This window comes from Orycteropus afer, unplaced genomic scaffold (genome assembly GCF_000298275.1).
Source record: "Orycteropus afer afer isolate SDZICR_OR568_19922 unplaced genomic scaffold, OryAfe1.0 scaffold00600, whole genome shotgun sequence".
Lineage (NCBI taxonomy): Eukaryota > Metazoa > Chordata > Mammalia > Tubulidentata > Orycteropodidae > Orycteropus > Orycteropus afer.
Window position 1 is genome coordinate 112,318 of NW_006922187.1, and position 19,727 is coordinate 132,044.

At 37.0% G+C, this 19,727-nt stretch overlaps 1 protein-coding gene across 1 annotated transcript in view; it reads right to left on the reverse strand.

The window, feature by feature from the left end:
- Window positions 1-19,727, reverse strand: part of USP24 (ubiquitin specific peptidase 24) — a 201,450-nt gene that overhangs the window by 69,192 nt on the left and 112,531 nt on the right. Inside the window, exons 21-32 of the mRNA XM_007956287.2 lie at window positions 17,758-17,834; window positions 16,382-16,522; window positions 16,166-16,219; window positions 14,165-14,280; window positions 10,432-10,498; window positions 10,196-10,306; window positions 8,629-8,727; window positions 8,361-8,534; window positions 4,756-4,841; window positions 4,511-4,604; window positions 3,144-3,299; window positions 848-945 (exon numbers count right to left, since the gene is read on the reverse strand). Coding sequence (XP_007954478.1) covers window positions 848-945; window positions 3,144-3,299; window positions 4,511-4,604; window positions 4,756-4,841; window positions 8,361-8,534; window positions 8,629-8,727; window positions 10,196-10,306; window positions 10,432-10,498; window positions 14,165-14,280; window positions 16,166-16,219; window positions 16,382-16,522; window positions 17,758-17,834 — 1,273 coding nt within the window. The remainder of the gene's footprint in view (window positions 1-847; window positions 946-3,143; window positions 3,300-4,510; window positions 4,605-4,755; window positions 4,842-8,360; window positions 8,535-8,628; window positions 8,728-10,195; window positions 10,307-10,431; window positions 10,499-14,164; window positions 14,281-16,165; window positions 16,220-16,381; window positions 16,523-17,757; window positions 17,835-19,727) is intronic.

The following is a 19,727-nucleotide window of genomic DNA, read 5'->3' on the forward strand; positions in this document are numbered from 1 at the left end:
CTGAGGAGGCAGCTCTTCCCCAGTCATATGTTGAGTGGCTTCCAACATGAGGGGCTCATCTTCTGGCACTGTATCAGAAATGTTTCAGGGCTATTCATAAAGTTTTCCGATAATATATCAGACAGTGTTTTACCGCTATTCATAAGGTTTTCACTGGCCAATTCTTTGAGAAGTGAATGGCTTCTTCCTTTTTCCAACTCTATCTTAGTCTGAAAGCTCCACTGAAACCTTAGAATGTTTCCTCCAGCCTTAGACTGTCCTTTCCCTCCCTATTTACCCTGGGAATTTCTATTCATTTCTCAACTTTTCTGTTCAAATGTAAATAAATGGTCATCAAGCATTTCCTAGTCATATTATGCCAAGTAATTTTAACTACTATTTTCTTTTTCATCCTCTCAAGTACTTTTTATATGCAGCCCTAAAAATATTTATAGTTAAGAGTGTGTGATTTTTTTTCTTTGTTAAACCATGAGCATCTCAAGGGCAGGAAATAACTCATTTATCTTTGTATCCGCAGCAGTAAGCAAAATTCCTTACACAATATGAGTAACTGGGAATCAAATTTACCTTCTCCCAAACTAATGTGGGAATCAAAAGAAATAGATACAGCCTCCTCACCTTTACTCTTTCTCAGAACTCCCCCCACTATTGGGGGGAAGTTTTCAAATGACCAAAAGTTATAAAATGAATTAAAATATGCCAAAAGACTGAAATATCATTCTTTCTTATTATGACTCTCACAATGCTTCACTTAATACTTTGTAGGAATAAGCAAGTCTTTACAGAAGAAATTTACATAACTACATTCACTTCTTCAACTCATATAAGAATATACTGAAACTCTAACCTCAAACCCCCGGCTTTGAGGAAGTTCTCACAGAACGATTTTGCACAGCTTCTTGCCATGTCATCATCAGCTGTTGGCATGAGTTTAGAGCTTAACACCTAGGAAACAGATAAACACAATTAATCATCCCAACATTGTCAGGAGAAATTATCCTTTTACTAAATATAACATGGGGATAATGTGAGTCAGAATGTCTTTAAATGCTGCCAATTTTTACTTCAGAAGTATACAGGGGCTGATGTTTCACAATGCAAATAAACACATTTTCAAATTCACGTTTTCACATGTATTTAGCAAGAAGAGTCCTTCTGTTCTGAAGAAATCTGGTGTGCTCTTTTTATGAAATGAAAATGTGAAAGACTAAGGCTGTCAGGTTTAGATTATTTTATTGATGTGCTAGATACGTTCTTGAAAAAGTATATAAGCCAGTTTTATAAAACAGCTACTATATTTAAAATGTTAATTGAGTTCCCTATAATAATGACTTTACTCCTATTTACTGAGCATTTCCAAGGTTGTAAACGTTATGAGAGCAGACTGCCACATCATTCTTTGTGGAGCACATGTTGATAAAAATTGCTGACCTTCCAGTAGAAACCAAGTGTTTACCTACTGCGCTACTGGGGCTTTTATTAATAATAATAATATCTGTCATTTATAGAGCAAGTTTACAGTCTTTTCATACATACATAGTCCTGACTTTCAATTTATGTGAGTTATGATGAAAAGCACTTGCAAATGTATTTTTTTCTTGTACATCTTATTGTTTGGTATTGTTAGTATGTGTTACATACAATGTTGCAGCATATAATTTGCTAACATTACCATTCTCAGATGTTGATTCTCAGATGTTCAAAGATTAGATTTACAAAGATATTGATAGTAAAAGGCAATAATTTACAATGGAGTCGTTGAAATGGAACCTTGTAGTAATTCAGGGACTACCTGTACACAATTTCCACTGGTCCCACGAGGAAGACAGAGAAGTAGCCTTCATCAGTGGCCCTTGTGGCACAGTGGTTAAGTGCTCAGCTGCTAAACAAAAGGTCACCAATTCAAACCCACCAGTTGCTCTGTGACAGAAAGATGTGGTACTCTACTTCTATAAAGATTGTAGCCTTGGAAACCCTATAGAGCAGTTCTACTCTGTCTTATAGGGTTTCTATGAGTCAGAACTGACTCACAGGCAACCAGTTTGGTTTACTACGCAGTAGGCAGAAGATGAGCTGCTTAACAAGCATTATCTTTTAATCACACTATGACTTGAGAGGTTAAGTGACATCAAGGTCATGAGACTATAATCCAGGTACATCTGACACCCATGCCCATACCCGTTCTAAGACACTAGACTAAAGGAAAGCCTATGTGACTATTGTGGCAGGGCAGATATACAAATAATCATACTATAGTACAAGACTACAAATCTAGTTTATACCCCAGTTTTATCACCTACTAGCTGAGAGACATGTAATTTTCCTTTTTTGCCTCAGTCATCTATCAGCAAAATGGGGATAATATACACTAGCTCTGAGGACTGTTTGGATTTCTTTCAGATAATAATGTTAGCATGCTTACTGACAAATTCCTCATAAAGCTTCACTAACGTCAACAACCACCATCTATCTATCTGTCAGTTTACTATTCTGTGGTGGTTCGCATCTTGCTAAGATGTGGAAAGCTATGCCACTGGCATTTCAAATACCAGCAGGGTCACCTACGGTGACAGGTTTCAGCAGAGCTTCCAGACCAAGACAGACTAGGAACAAAGGCCTGGTGACCTACTTGTAAAAATTAGCCAGTTATAGATAACAAGATCACAGAGAGGCCTAGGACGAGGTGACATTTCATTCTGCTATGTATGAGGCTGCCACGAGCTGGAGCTGACAAGACAGCAGCTAAGAATAATAACAACATCAACAAATTATAGTATCTTTAAAAAAATGAAGATAACTTCTAAAAAAATTAGTTGAAAACCCTACAGAGTACAATTCTAGTCTGACACATGTGATGGCTGCTATGACTTGGAATCAACTTGAAGGCAACACAACAATAACAATTACTTTACATGCTGTTTTGCCAAGTACAACAATGCATATAAGTATAACCAGGGGGAGGCGGGAAACCTAAGCATTTTCAAAGGCAAAAAACAACAAAAAGTTTTATGCTGTATTTTTTTTCAAAATTAGTTTTCTATCCAATTATAATAATAAGAACCTGTTTATTTATTTCTGAAAGCAAAATCTGCAAACCAAAATGCTCTGTCAAACCAAAAATGAAATGAAATGAAGTTTCTTACTTCTAAGTTGTAAAGCACTCTAAAGGTGGACATTCCCGGAGCAAAAGATCGAAACAGACTTTCTAAAATTGAACTGGCACTAGGCTGATGCTGTTGCTTTGAAGAGAGGGAAGGGGATTTTGAAGACTGGGAACTTGATTCAGACAGCAATGTTTTCTAAGTTTAAAAGAACAAAAAAAGGAATATATGTTTTAAATGTACAAATTAAAGAGAAATAGATCTCAGTATATATTCTAATATCCTTTTCTTCTTTAATATAAGCTATTTCGAAAACAACTTTTTTCAAAAAAATTAACCTAATATCACTATAATAATGAACAAAACATCAAACTTTATCATACAAATTATGATTAACAATATTCAAGTACTACCTAAAGGCCTCTGAGAATGTATTCTAAGCAACACTAATAGTACTAGTACTCACTGCCGTCGAGTTGATTCCAACTCATAGCGACCCTTCCTTGGGTTTCTAAGGCAGTATCTCTATGGAAGCAGATCGCCCAATCTTCCTTCCAAGGAGCAGCTGGTGGGTTTGAACCACCAGCCTTCTAGTTAGCAGTCAAATGCCTTAGGCACTACGCCACCAGAGTTAGCAAGGCCATTTTAATTTGAATCAGTGTTTTAAAATCTGTACTTCAAATACCAATGATAAAATAAACTACTAGAACAGTAGTCTTGAGAATTTTTTAAAGCTAACATATATTTTATAATTACATTAGTTCTCTTCTCCACCAAAGTAATAAACTACATGTGACAAGACCATTAACTGATCTAACTATAACCTCAGAAATATAAAATACACAACTTACCAATTTTGTTCTAAATGAATTTACTCTGAGAACACAATTAAACAGTATCATAAATAAAACATAATTTTAATATGTGCAATACCCATAAGGGCCAACATTCTAACAATTAAACAAAATGAACTTTATTATCACTGTGAAAAAATTAAATGCTAATCCATTTATGCAAGGAACTCTAACACATGCAATCATCACATTCAGAGAGAAATCATGACACCAAAGAAAAACATCTCAAACGAATCAGACCTAGAGTCTAACTAAATTATTTCCTCTCTCTAGGCTTCGGTTTCCTAAAAAATATCACGAGGAGGGCAGAAGCAGATGATATCAAAGTTTCTTTCAGTGCTAAAATACAACATCCTACTGACTCTACCTAGAGACTTCAAAAGCCAACATGAAGTCCTGATTTTCCTTTAGGGCAAAGACATTTTTCAAAAGAAGGAAAATTTTTATGGGAAAGATGCTATCACATGGCCTGAAAAGTGATTTCAGGCTGTATTTTCACAGAATCATGATATAAAATTTCCATGTCAGTTATTTAACTGTCCATGCCACTCATACCTTTCTTCCTAAAGAATCAAGTTGATCAAGGGCTTCTTGAATGGCTGGATCAGTGGGTATCAAGAGCAGAAGCTTCCGTACTCGTAGAGTTATCCTGAATTTTTTCAAATATAAATATTTTCAGTGTCATTAACAAAGTCATTTAGTAAGGAATGTTAGGGAAATTACATTTTCAAGTGAAAAGTTACTTGATTCCTTAACTTTAATAAGTTTCTCTTTTAAGCTCTATAAATGTTTGTATTTACCTTGGCTCCTCTAGATTGGCTAGCTGGTATAGCATGTCAAATACATTGCACACAAGTGCCATAACAACACCAGGGAGGGACTTCTCCTAAGAGAAAAAACTCAAATTATAAACACATATTATTTATAAAAGAGTCCTGTCCTTTTCTAATTGTATTTACAACAATAAAAATACTAGTTCTGAAAGCCTGGCCACCATACAGCTTGAGGGGAGCACAATGCTCATGTGCACTGAAGAGGAGCAGATGGGAACATGAGAGAACGAGGGAATCACTACCCTTTAGTTTGATTACTATCTGGTCTCTACCTGCTGGTGAAGGGCCAACAGACAGGCAGCAGAGGGCAGGCAAAACAAAGGGCATGTGGAATTAATGTAATAGAATGTAAGCACCACTAAAAGCTGCTCATAGCTCATCTGGAGGAAACAAGGTAATGAGTGATTTTAAAAACAATATTAAACTAATATATAAATATGCATATACAGTCACAAACAATACACAGGTATATATATGTAATTTAAGTTGATAAAAAGTAACCCTGTTTTTCCCTAGAGATAAGGAAAGACAAGATAATGTAACTGCATAGAAGAGATTCGGATCTCTGCCTATAACAACTAAGAACACTGGACACCACTATGGAATGTAGCTATCTAGAAGATTTTTAATAAATTCAGGATAAATATGAGATAGTTTTAAAATATTAAACTTTAAGATTTTTCTTAATTAACTACCACAATATGATTCTGAGAGGGATTTCTTTCTTAAATTCTTGCTAAAAGGAGCCTCATGGATAGGTTGTGAATTTGGTGAATAAGTTTGGAGAATTAGGTGGATTTGCAGCAATTCAAGCCAAGCTCCATTCAGAAGATACAGAACTTGGGGTAAGTTAAACCATGGTATTAGTTAAACCATGGTATTTGCCCAATTTGGAAGTTCACTGTACTTGTGCTAGTATTCTACCTAGAAGCTCTGGTAGCATAGTGGCTAAGGCACTTGACTGCTAACCAGAAGGCTGGCGGTTCAAACCCACCAGCAACTCCTTGGAAGGAAGATGGGGCAATCTACTTCCGTAGTGATACTGCCTCGGAAACCCAAGGAGGGGTCGCTGTGAGTTGGGTCCGACTTGACGGCAAATAACAACAACGTATTATTTAAAACAAAACAAAACAAAACAAAAAAAAACACATAATACTAATAAAACACCTGAAGAAAGTTCTTTGATAGCTATAGGAAAATTAAGCTCTGTAAGTTAAGAAGATACAGTCACACAGAAATCTTACATTTGGCATTAAAGAAAAAAAATATATATATATATATACATACACATACATACATATAAACATATAATAACAAATATATATGTATGTACACGTATGTGTGTGTATCACACACACACAGGGGGAAAAATCCTATAGTATAGATCTTTCAAATAACTTTTCTTTATATAGGTTTAGTATTATCTAGTATTTCTAGACTGTAATGCCTAATGAGCAGAACAGTCTTATTCAACTTTGTGTACCCCTGATGCCAAGTTCAGCTCCTGATAGGGAGAGGGTACAAATTAAATAAATGAATTGGAAGATTCATGAATTCATTCAGCAACTACTAATTGAATATCTATTATGTCCTAGATACTGTTTAGGTGCTGAGGATATAGCAGTGAGCAAAATAGACAAAACTGCTGTCATAGAGCTTACGTTTTACCACAAGAGACAGACAATAAACAAGATAAATAAAACAGATAGCATGTTAAAGAAAAAGAAAATGAAGGAAGGAAAATGAGAGGTACATGGATAGGAGTTGACATTTTAGACAGAGTTGCCAAAAAAGGTCTCACTGAGAAGGCAATAACTAAAGTTGAAGAAAGTGAAAGTGAATCACCTGAATGTCGAGAGCATTCCGGTCAAAGTGAAGAGCACGTGCACAGGCACTACTGTGTTTCAGGACCAATGTGGAAACTAGTGTGGCTGGACTGGCATGAGTGAGAGGAGGGTAGAAGGAGACAGACCAGGTAGGTCCCATTAGGATAGGCTCTTAGTCTAATGGGAGACTAGAGCCGAGGACGGCATAATATGACTGATGTTTAATAAAATCATAAGCTGTTAGCCATCATGTGGAGAAGAGACTGACCTAGTACAAGGGCAAAAGCCTTGAGACCAATTAGGACACTACTGAAATACTCCAGGGAAGGATGCTGGATGCCTGGACTGGTGTGGAAGCTATGGAGGCAGAGAAAGGTAGCTCAATTCTGGACGTATTTTAAAGGTTGAGTCAATTATTTGCTGATGGATATGAAAGTGAAAGGAAGAAGAGACCCAAGGATGACCCCAAGCATTTTGGCATGAGCAACTAGAAGAATGAAGATTCCATTAACTGAGATAGGGTAAGATTATGGAATATCAGACACTCAAGTTTGGATATATTAGGATGTGAGAGTTGATTAGATATTTAAGAGATATTGCACAGGCAGATGGATTCATATATCTAGAGTTCAGCTAAAGATAAAAATTAAAAAATTATGAATATGTATACAATCTATAAAGCTTTGCAACTGGATGAGATTACTAAGGCAATGAGCATACAAAGAGATGAAAACAACCTAGGTGCCCATCAACAGAAGAATGGATAATCAAACTATGGAACATACACACAATGGGATACTATGCAACACTAAAGAATAATGTAGAATCTATAGACCACCACATAACATGAATGAACTTGGAGGACATTATGCTGAGTGAAATAAGTCAATCACAGAAGGGCAAATATAGTATTAGTTCATTATTGTAAAAAGTCAAGGAAAGGTTTATATATGGAAGGAAACTTTTCTTTGTTGGCTACCAGGTGTGGGAGAGAACACTGAGGGGAGAAAAAACCCCACAGTGACCCATGGCGGGGGGAAAGATAATGAGCATAGTTAGAGGAGAGAACCAAGGACTAAGCCTGAGAACTCCTTTGTATGGTGATCAGGGAGAAAAGGAAGAATTGCAAAGGAGAGACAAAAGGAGCAGTCAGAGATAGAAGCCAAGTCAGGAGAATCCTGAAAGCCAAGTAAAGAAAGGATTTCAGGGGACAGTAACCCCTGAAATGTCATTTGAACTGCTGAAATGACCAAAAAGATTAAGGCTAAGAGGTGAAGGTGACAGACAGAAAGAGCATGACAGGCATAAGTCAAGAGATAATGACAAAAAAGACGTTTTAGCTCTGGATTTGGGCAATTCCTTCAGGGAGCTTTGTGGATTTGGGAAGGAAAGAAACGGGCAGAACTGAAGATGGAACTGAGGTGAAGAAAGTTTTTATAAGATGGAGGAAATAAATAGCATGTTTGAATGCTAATGAGAATCACATAGCAGAGAGAGGAAAGCAATGAATCAATAAAGAGAGATGAGTAAGAGGAGCAGCAAGTGGCAAGGCAGAATGTTCTGTGATTCAGAAGATGGCTAAATTACACATGTTCTCCCAATTTAATTCCAGCACTTCTCAGTGATGTAGTTCTGAGGAATCAGGACTTCTCTGAGAGAAAAGGACATATTATCCAGATCTATGGGTGCTGAAGGCAAGATGATTATTAAGTTCCTGTTTTTAAACGGAAATGTGTCACTCAGTACCTGCTCCATAGCATATGATGAACTAAAAACTCCACTGCTGCTGCTGCTGGAGCTGGTGGAGGAATCTGCTGAGCTCCCAGAGGGGGTCCCGCTGCCTGAAGTCTTTACTGTAAGGACTTGTTCATCAGAAAAGCCCAATTGGTGGAGGAGTTTTTGATCTTTATTCACTGTCAGCTGCAAAAAAGTGTGTCTTAATTACTGAGGGGGAAAGGAAGAGGCAAGTATTAATATCAGTTTACAGTGCTAGAAACTACTTATGTAGACCTACCAGACTATCATTTGTAAATATCTGTATATTATCCACAGGCGAGCACAATTGCTTGGCTATCTTCCATCGGACACTTCCTATGGTTTCATTACTGTGAGCCTATAAAATAAAATCACTGCTGTGAGAAAGTTTACTCATTCATTTACATCATTCATACAGCATCTACTAAACCTCAAGCACTATTCTAGAAGCTGGAAACACAGCAGAAAACCCAAAGCCAAGAACTCCTGCCTTTGTAAGCTTCCCTTTTGCTATAATTACAGGTTCTAGTCCTACTCCAGGAGTCCTGGTGGCACAGTGATTAAAGCGCTCAACTGCTAACCAAAGGTGAGCAATTCAAACCTGCCAGCTGCTCCACAGGACAAAGATATGGCAGTCTGCTTCTGTAAAGATTTACAGCCTTGGAAACCCTGTGGCGCACTTCTCTTTCCTATAGGGTCACTGTGAGTGGGAATTGATCCCACATCAACAAGTTTGGTTTTTGGTTATTCTTCCCTAGTCCATCTCCATCATGCACAGAATAAACTCTCAAGTCCTCTCAGGGCTCTGTACTGCACTCAGCATGCCCACTGCACTGTCTTCCCCTCTTTCCCTTTCTCCCTGTGCTCCGGCCACCTTATCACTGAACAAGCCAAGCAAACTCACACCTCTGGGCCTTTGTACCTGTTGTTCCCTTTGCTTGGAACTCTCTTCCTCCAGATACCTACATGGCTTACTCTCTCAAATCACTTACCTCTTTGCTCCAATGTCACCATATCAGAGTCCTTTCCTGTCCACCTTTGTCTAAAACATTTCATGCATACTCATCACTCTTTACCAAATTATTATGCTTCATTCTCAATGCACTTATCAACACCTGACATATTACTGCTGTTATAGACTGAACTATGTCTTCTAATAATATGTACTATAAATCCTAACCCTTATAATCCCATCTGGGAATATATTTTCTTTGTTATGTTAATGAAACAACATTAGTATAAGCTGATCTCTTTTGAGACATAAAGGAGATTAAACAAGCAAGGGGGAAGTGAGACATGACATATGACATATGAAGACTGCCAAGGAGAAGCTCAAAAGAGACAGGAACCTCCCTCCAGAGCTGACACAAAGGGAAAAAGCTTTCTCCTAGAGCTAGCATCCTGAATTTGGGCTTCTAGCCTATTAAACTGTGAGAAAATAAATTTGTTTGTTAAAGCTACCCTCTTGTGGTATTTCTATTAGAGCAGCACTAGAGAACTACGGCAATTCCCACTGAATCAATTCAGACTCCTGGTGACCCCAAGTGTGCAGAGTAGGACTGTTTCACAGGATTTCTAAGACTGTGACCTTTTGGAGGCAGATCACCAAGCCTGCCTTCTGAGGCACCTCTATGTATTTACATATGTATTTGCTTACATCACATCAGTTTTCTTTTATTTTAGGTTTTTATTTAAATTTGCTTACCAAAGAGTTTTAGAATAGCCATTCATGCAGCTATCTCAATCAATACTGTTCTTATGAAAATACTAAGACAAATAATAAGAAAATAATAAGACAATGGCTACAGTGCTTAAAGTAAACCTACCTCTACAGTGAAGGTATCTTTGGTGGAGTCATAGGTAACATTAAGAGTTAAAAGATGTCCATGAAATGAGGCACCATGAGGTAGAATAGTTCGTGGAACAGAGTAAAAATCCTTGAAACAGACAGTAAATCAAACAAGTCAGATACAGTGTCACTGTTATCATCATAAAAATACACATCTAACACATTTAGTCTAGAAATGTACCGAAGGAAGCTACTTTACAAGGAGAGGCTTACCTCTATAGTGATCACATAGCGTTCTGCCAGTAGCAGCAATCTCTCAATTATTACAAGTTTAGTAGATCTATGGATTAAATAAATAAATAAACAAACATTTGAGATGAATTGCTGATTTGAGCTCAGTTCCAGTCTGTCTCACCAAAACCACAACCACAGTTGGCACTCCCTGGTCAAGGACTGAAATTTGCAGACTAAACTTCCCTTTTGCCCAATGGGGAGGGGATTAAACCAGGTCACAGCTGTAGTGTACAGATGGAGTAAGGAAGGAGAAGTCTGCCCCTCCTCACATTTCCTTTCCTTTCTTTTTTAAACAGTTGTTCCACAGATAGTGGATCTGAGTCTTTAGACCTATTTGTTCATCAATTCACCAAGAATGAATAAAGAATGAGTTTGACTCTCATAATCTTACAACTAAAATATGCCACATAGTTCTGTAAACACTTGGAATCTGAAAAAGTTGTGAGTTGCCTGAAAATCAGAAGATAAATGCAAAGCAAAGGGTATACCACAAATAAGGAGTGCTGCTTGCCTGTTCTCATTAAGCCTAAGGATGAGGATGAAGGGAAGCACAAACAATTGCTCATCTGGCTTAAGTGACTATTCTACAGAATTAAAATACATAACAATGTACTATCCCAAGGGTTTTCAGAGTACATAAGAAATCAGCAAACACTGGGAGATGCAACCACGTCTGTTTGACGTGAACAACAAACAAACAGCAGGGGACTGCGGAGCTGGGACAGTCTGCAAATGAAACCTGAAGTCTCTTTTGGTCAAAGACTTATGGAATCTTACTTATCCATTTTGAAATTATAGGATTCCAATATTCAGTAGTATATATAGTCACAGCTCCATATTTTATTTCTAAAACTGAAAACAGGTACTACCATTTTCTAGCAATTGGTCTGGAATTCTGATTAGTACTACTGGAAATTTTACTTTAAAAAGAGTTGGTTAAACACAGTTGTGTCAAATACATTTAAAAGAGTTCCAAATTCTTCCAATCTATTGGCAGGAACTAGAAACTAAAATATATTATATTAAAAAATCTTTAGCATATCTATCTAAGTGTGACAGTAAAGTGAATGAACTGATAACTAATTTTGCCTCAATACTGAATTAAGTCATAGATATCACTACAAAATACTGTCCTCAACAGAGAGTGGCCCCTAGCTTCCTTTCCCACAAGATGGAACAATTACGGTCACTGAAAAGTTCTTTCAAAACTAATGAAATGAGATGACAATGTGTTAGTTCAAATTCAACTTTGAAGTTATACATTCTGATTAATTTCAAAGGTGTAATAAGACTACTTTAAAACTGATATGTGATTTTGCTCTACTGTAGTCAACTAAATATAAAATGATCTAGAATAAAAAGTACTTTAGGCTGAATGATCAGGTATGTCTAGGCAGGGGGAAGTGTGCCCATGACCATGTACAGGGTTGGCAGATGATGTTTCTACAAGCATATTTGTATGTGTTGTAAGAATGTCCAGGTGTATAGTAGAACTGACAAGGGACAAGGTTGTGGTGACTTCTTGGCCACAGCCAGCTACACAGGGAGCAAGTAGCTGGACCTATGGGCTCGGGACCATGGTTGCAGGGGACAACAAGCTCAACTGGCATAATATACTACACAAAAACATTGTTCTACATCCTACGTTGGTGAGTAGTGACTGGGATCTTAGAAACTTGCAAGTGGCCACCTAGATACAACAATGGGTCTCTCCTCATTCAGACCAAAGAATAATGAAGAGAACCAAGGATGCATGGAAACAATTAGTCCAAAGGATTGGTAGACCATGCAAACCTCAGCCTATATGACCCTGAGATCAAAAGAACTAGATGGTGTCCGGCTACCACCGTCAACCTCTTGGAAGGGGATTGGTGAAGGAAATCCTAGATAGAGTGGGAGAGCAAACTCAGAATCAGTAAAAAAAAAAAAAAAAGAGAGAGAGAGAGAACGAGTTTGCTGCTCTGATAGAGCCTAGTGAGATCCCTAAGACTATGGCCCCTAGCTACCCTTCAGGTCTGGAATTGAACTCATTCTTGTGGCTTACAGCCAAATAACAGACTAGCATATGGAGGAACATTTAAATTAGGTAGATATACTACCTGGAACAATCAATCATGGGAGAACAGAAGGGCAGTGTTTGCACAGGGAGACAGCTTAGGGAGCAGAATATATGGGAGGGAAGGGCGCAGGGAAGAGGAACTACAGGGAGGAAGTGGGAAGGGAGCTGTTACATTGTGGGGAATTACAGTCAAAGTCATAAGACAAAATGTGTATGAACTGCTGTATGGAAAATCAATTTGATCCATAAACTTTCACCCAAATCACACACAAAAAAAAAAAAAGTACTTAGTGAAAAGAAAAAAACAAAAACACATTCACATAAAGAAGTAGCAATTTGGAAATCTCAATCTGATAGTTCACAAATGTACGTCTCCTCTAGTTTATAAGACAAATGAGTTATCAAGGAACTAGGTAACAGATGGACTACATCTTATCAACATGTAATAAAAGAACTCTTTAATATATATTCTTAATCAAAGTCTATTTGAGTTATACTTCAAATGTGGGAATACAAAAGTCCATGTTAGTGCTCGCATCATGAATTGCATCTATAATCACTCTCTGCCATTTTATAAAGGGGTCTGAGAAGGTTGTGTTTTATTGGCTTCTTTCACAATAACAAAAGTATAGCTTCACAGTACTTAACTCATTTTTTAAAAAAAAGAAGATGAAGAATGTGGGCATAGATACTGCTTTAATTCCTTTTCTAAAGGAAGGCTTTAAGGAGAAAAGAAGTATCTCCCAAATTATAAATGAAAATAGTCTCTCCAGGAATAAAGACTATATAAGAGTACCCATCACTAGAGGGCAGGAGAGAGAGGCACAGAGAGTGAGCCTGGTGTTGTGCCACAGGAGAGGATTCCTAGGCACCACTCATTAGGGATGCTTCCAGGCAATGAAAGGATCATATAGCCCCAAAACTTGTTTTAGTTAACTCAATCTATGTCCCTCGGAACTGGAGCAAACATGGGACTTGGATTTCCCCGGTAAAATTTGCAATAATTAAACAGCAATATAATTAAGATACAATGTCAATTCAGAGTTTTAACACAAATATTTCAAAATAAAGTTCTTACTAACACTTATTTTGAAAAATAATTTTAAGCAAATATTTCAACTGACAACTTACTTTTAATTAATCGACATCTATAATGCATAATTTTAATTTATCAACATCTTGCACTTCATTTTGCTTATCTTGGTTTACAACTATTCAAAGAAAAAAGTTGTAAGATGTCTAACAAGTAAATATTTCAAACTTGAAAAAAATTACTCTTAGTACAATGAATATCTTTATTCATCCTAAAAAGTAGGCTATCTATGTTATATGAAGTGAAAGTAAAATAAATTAAATTTTTTAAAAATAAAACAACAAAACTTGTTGACCAAGTAGAAGCACAGGGCAGGGCAGTACTTGGGTGGTTCTGCCACTAATCTACACATCTTCAAAAGTGACACAGATCTGTGTGTGCATGATGGGGAACATACTATTTTCTTGAGACATGGCTGTTGGCAAAAGCTAGGATATAAAATGAGGGAATCAACAGTTGAGAGATCTCCATAGGAAAAAAGATACCAATTATTTTTAAAAAATTGGTTTATAAATTTGTGGGTTATGGGAGTATTTGTTCTCAGTTCTATAACCACTTACCTATATGGAGATTGAACTGATGTTGCTACAGTTGGCATAGCAGTTGCTGTAAGCATTTTTGTTGCTCTGGTCACAGCATGTGTAAGAGTGGGGCCACCAAGTGCTGAGCTGGCTGCCTATAAAATATGAAATAATCATTCTACCTCAGAGTTTGTCAACCTCAGCTCTAAATGACATTTTGGACTAGATAATTCTTTGCTGGGTGTGTTCTCCTGTGCCTTGTACGATGTTTACTAGCACCTCTGGCTTCTACCTACTGGATGCCTGTAGCAAACTCCTCCCCCCAACTTCCCCAACTGTGATAACCAAAAATGTCTCTGCTGTTGTTGTTGTTGTTGTTGTTATGTGCCAGAGTCGGACCCCTCCTTGAATTTCCGAGGCAGTATCACTATAGAAGTAGATTGCCCAACCTTCCTTCCGAGGTGTGGCTAGTGGGTTTGAACCGCCAGCCTTCCTGTAGCAGTCAAGTGCCTTAGGTACTATGCTACCAGAGCTCCTAAAAAAATGTCTCTAGACACTGCCAAATATCCCTGGGAGGCAATATAGCCCCCCAGTTAAGAACTACTGTTTTACATGTATTAACACTTACAAAGACCTCATTTAGGAGTATGTGGATATTTTAAATGTTTTTTTTTTTTTTTTTTATGATCATATAGTAGATGGAAGTCACAGACAACCTGGAAAACCCCGTACAGACTCTAGCATATATTCATCACTCAAAACTCACTGCCGCTGAGTCGAGTTTAATTTTTTGACATCTAGGGGCAACAGCATTTTATGCTTTTGGAATACTCTTTCTTAGCTATATAAAACTTAAATAAGCAAAAAAAAAAAAGAAAAAGAATGAAGATGAGCATCAAATTCTTTAACCATCCTAGTGGAAATAAGGCATTGGTAATATATGAGACAGCATCACACAGCAGGCTTCTAATGGACAAAGGCAGCCAATAACACCGACTACTGAGTGTCCTGCTGTGGTCTTTAATAGCGTTTATGATATAAACTAGGTAGGACAGATGATAGGTAAAGAAGCAGCAAGTACTTCTGTAAAAGTCAGGGACAGAGAAAGAAAAAGGAGGAAAAGACTTGATTAGAAATATGTACTGTATAATAGACTTATATTCTGAACACAGTTCCTCTACCCAAAAAGGGGGTGGATGAGTGGGGTGGTGTGGAGTGAGAGAGAGATGGTGGAAGGAGAAAAGGAGTTCCTATAAAATGCATTTCTCTATGAGACATTAAGGTAAATGTCTATTCCCCATACCACAATATTATACAGTTGACAATTCTCCACGAGGACCCCACCATAAACATCATCACCCACTATATCTCAAAATAAAAAATTGTAAGAGGAAAAGTAACAAACATTTATTTCAAAAACAGGTTAAACAAAGGAAACTAAAGTCTCAGAGAAGAAATCAGTCTACAGGGCTAAGAGCCTACATAAGATATAGCATTAAATTATTCTGAAACCAGAACCAAAAGTGCCCGGCTACCACTACCAAGCGTTCTGACCAGTCACAATAGATGAACCCTGCTAGAATGGAAGGAAAACAGAGAACAGCACTCAAATTCTTAAAAAGTCCAAACTTACAAGACCAGGTTGGAAGAGGGCTCTTTGAGACTACTGCCCTGAAATACTCTTTAAACCTTTAACAGAAACCATTCCTTGGATCACCTTTTAGTGAAATAACAAACTGGCACACAAAATAAAGGATACTATCTGTTAGTACAGTACTGCATTTAAAAAAAAAAAAAAAGAAAAAAAAATCTCTATGAGACCAAAAGGTCAACAATTACTCTAATGCAAAAATGAGAAGGTAAGAGAAACTAGAGTTCTAGAAACAGAACAATCAGAACACAATTAATGACAATGTTCACATAGTGAAAAATGTAACTGATGTCAATGAACAACGTGTGTAGAAATTGTCAAACAGGAGCCTAATTTGCTATATAAACACAATAAAATAGGCTTTTAAAAAAAGTTAGTTTTCTACTCACTTCTAGTCTTGTGTAGCAATCAGCAATAAACTTCTTATGTAAAGATACTGAATCCTAAAATTAAGAAGTATGTGGAAAATAAATTAGTACTTTGGCATTTAGTTTTTATCATTATTAAAGATAAAATATCAAAATAAAGAAGCCAATTTTCAGGCATGCCAAGGATTATAATTTATCCACCAAACTCTATTTAATTTTTTTATGTATGATACCTACCTTTTTTAACCTAGGATTTAAGTTAATGTAACTGTAGTTTATGATTAACTGAATAGCTTCATTAGCAATTTCTTCATCAGGTGATTCCATGGCTATCTTCCAAATGAAATCCATTCCTATCAACTCGAGCTTTTCTACATACTGTTCAGAAGAAAAAAAAATAAATTCAAGAGCATACCAGGTCTCAAAATTACAATTATTTTCTAGTATATTGTGAGCCCACACCTCTTAAGTTCAATATAAATCAAAGCTTCAAAAAGCCACTGACAGTATTGTACTGATATAAAGCTTTAAAACAACAAAACAACCAGCCACAGAAACAAAGGGCAATCATATGTGAACCAGGAGAGGTAAGATTTTCTCCAAACATCCTTACATCCAACCTGGATAGCTACCCAGACAGGACACTGATGCAGAAACCCTTGAAGAGTGAGCTGGTTCTTATTCTTCATAAGAAAACATAGTTAAACTCGAAGAGATTACTAATCCATAGGGCTCAATCTGGTCTTCCCAAAGCTCAGTTAGAAATGTCAAGAACCAGGGCCTGCTGCATCTGGTAGGAAGGCAGGCCCTGAATAAAATGGACTTGGGTAAAGAGCTATTCTCTGGCTTTCATTTTCAAGTTGCACATGGACATATAAACATAAGCTGCATACATCTGCTAGATCCTTATTTTCCTGTTTCATTATCTCTTTCTAAATTTTTATCCCCAATCTCTGCCATTACTATCCCAGAATTGAATACTTTGTTATAAAATATATGTGAATTGCTGAAAGAGTTCTGGTGTGCAGAAATTAAGGCATTTGACTGCTAACCAAAAGGTCAGCGGTAAGAACCCATTAGTGACTCCATGGGAGAAAGATGAGGCAGTCTGCTTCTATAAAGATGTGTAGCCTTGGAAATGCTGTAGGGCAGTTCTACTCTCTTCCATAGGTCACTAGAAGTTGGAGCCATCTTGATGGCACTGGTTATTTATTTATTATTAATTATATGCATGTATGTATGTGACTTGCTGGATTTGTGGAGTTGGAATCTTAGACAGAACTGTCTGTACTCTGCATTAACCTAGTCACAAGAGGCCACTGGCTGCCCTAAAATCAGTAAGAAGCAAAGACAATGGTTTGAGAGGTCAGCTGTTCTCCCACACTGTTGAGGTAGTGTGCTAGGAAAGGAGTTTTGTGTTACACTCTTAAGAAAAGCTATGCCTTCAATGCAGAAGACAGAAGTCAAGGAGATGCCTGCTCTTTAAAATACATGTTTTCTCTCAATTGCAACATTATTTTTTTTGTTGTTGTTGTTGCTGTTAAATATCAAGTTTCATAAGATAATCCAAATTACTTGGTTTAATTATTAAGATTTGAGACTTGTGTACTTACCAGTTGAGCTCCTTGCCTTTTTAATCGATGATCACAGAGATTCACATTTTCAAAAAAAGTCTTAAATAAGTTAAAACCTGAAATTGAACAACATCAGTAAATTCATGCACTCTAAGTAATACAGATAATCAAAGTATCAAAAAACTCAAAGGGTATCAAAGAGCACATCAAAAGCTAAAACTATAAAACTCTTAGAAGAAAACAGGCACAAATCTTTGTGACCTTGGATTAGCCAACAGTTTCTTAGATACAACACCAAAAGCAAAGCAACAAAAGAAAAAAAGGGGGGAGGAGATAAACTGGACTTAATCAAAACTAAAAACTCTGTGTATCAAAGGACCCTAAGAAAGTGAAAAGATAACCCCATAGGATAAATATTTGCAAATCATGTATCTGACAAGGAATGAATACCCAGGATATATGAAAAACTCGTAACAACTCAATAATAAAAAGACAACCCAATTAAAAGGTAGACAAAAAATGTGATTAGACACATGAAAAGACATTCAACATCATTAATCATCAGAGAAATGCAAATTAAAATGACGAGACCACTTCACACCCACTGGGATGGCGAGAATTTAAAAAAACAAAGAAGAAATGCTGGCGAGAAAACAGGGAAACTAGAACCCTCGTACACTGTTGGTGGGAATGGAAAATGGTACAGCCTATTTTGAAAATAGGAGCTCTGGTAGTGTAGTACCTAAGGCACTTGACTGCTAACCAGAAGGCTGGTGGTTCAAACCCACCAGCCACTCATCATCCAAAGGAAGGTTGGGCGATCTATTTCCGTAGTGATACTGCTTTGGAAACCCAAGGAGGGGTCACTATGAGTCGGGTCCAACTAAACAGCACATAACAACAACAACAATTTTGAAAATAGTTTGGCAGTTCATCAAGATGTTATAAGATAGAGTTATCAGCAATTCCACTTCTATTTAGTCAAGAGAAATGAAAACCTGTGTCAACACAAAACTTGTATATAAATGTGCACAGCAGCATTACTGGTAACAGCCAAAACATGGAAACAACTGAAATGCTCATTAACAGATAAATGGGAAAACAAAATATGGTTCATCTATGCAATCGACTATTATTAAGGCATAAAACTGAATAAGGTACTGATACAAGGATAAACTTTGAAACTATTATGTTAAGTGAAAAAGTCAGACACAGAAGGCCAAATAGTGTATGACTTCATCTATGAGAAATATTCAGAACAGGTTCATTTATAGATACAGAAAGCAGATTAGTGGTTGCCAGCATCTGGGGTAAGGAGAAATGGGCACTTACTGCTGATAGGTTTTTGAGGGGCAAGGAGGGCAGGGTTTGATGAAAATTTTCTAGAATTAAATAGTGGTGATGGTTACAGAATTTTGTGAATATACTAATTATCACTGGATTCTACATTTTAAAAAGGTGAATTTTATGGTATGCAAATTGTCTCAATCTTTGTGGTGGATTACATTAACTGTTTTTTTCTGATGTTGAACCTCCCTGCATACCAGGTGTGAATCCCACTTGAAATGTATTATTTTTCTGATATGTTGTTGGATTCTGTTGGCTAAGATTTTGCTGGGGATTTCTGCAACAATGTTCACGAGGGACATTGGTCTGTAGTTTTCCCTTTTAGTGGTGTTTTTCTCTGGTTTTATCAGTGTTATGCTTGCTTCATAAAGTGAATTTGGGAGTATTCCATCTTTTTCTGTGTTCTGGAATAGTCTGAGTAGTGTAGGTGCCAACTCTTCCCTGAATGTTTGGTAAAATTCTCCAGTGAAGCCATGGGGCCAGGACTTTTTCTTGTGGGGAGTTTTTTTATGACCCGCCCAACTTCTTCCTTTGTTATGGGTCTGTTCAAGTATTCTATCTCCGACTGGGATAGTTCTGGTAGGTCTTGTGTTTCTAAAAACTTATCCATCTCTTTTATATTCTTGAATCTGCTGGAGTACAGTTCTTCATAATATTCTGTC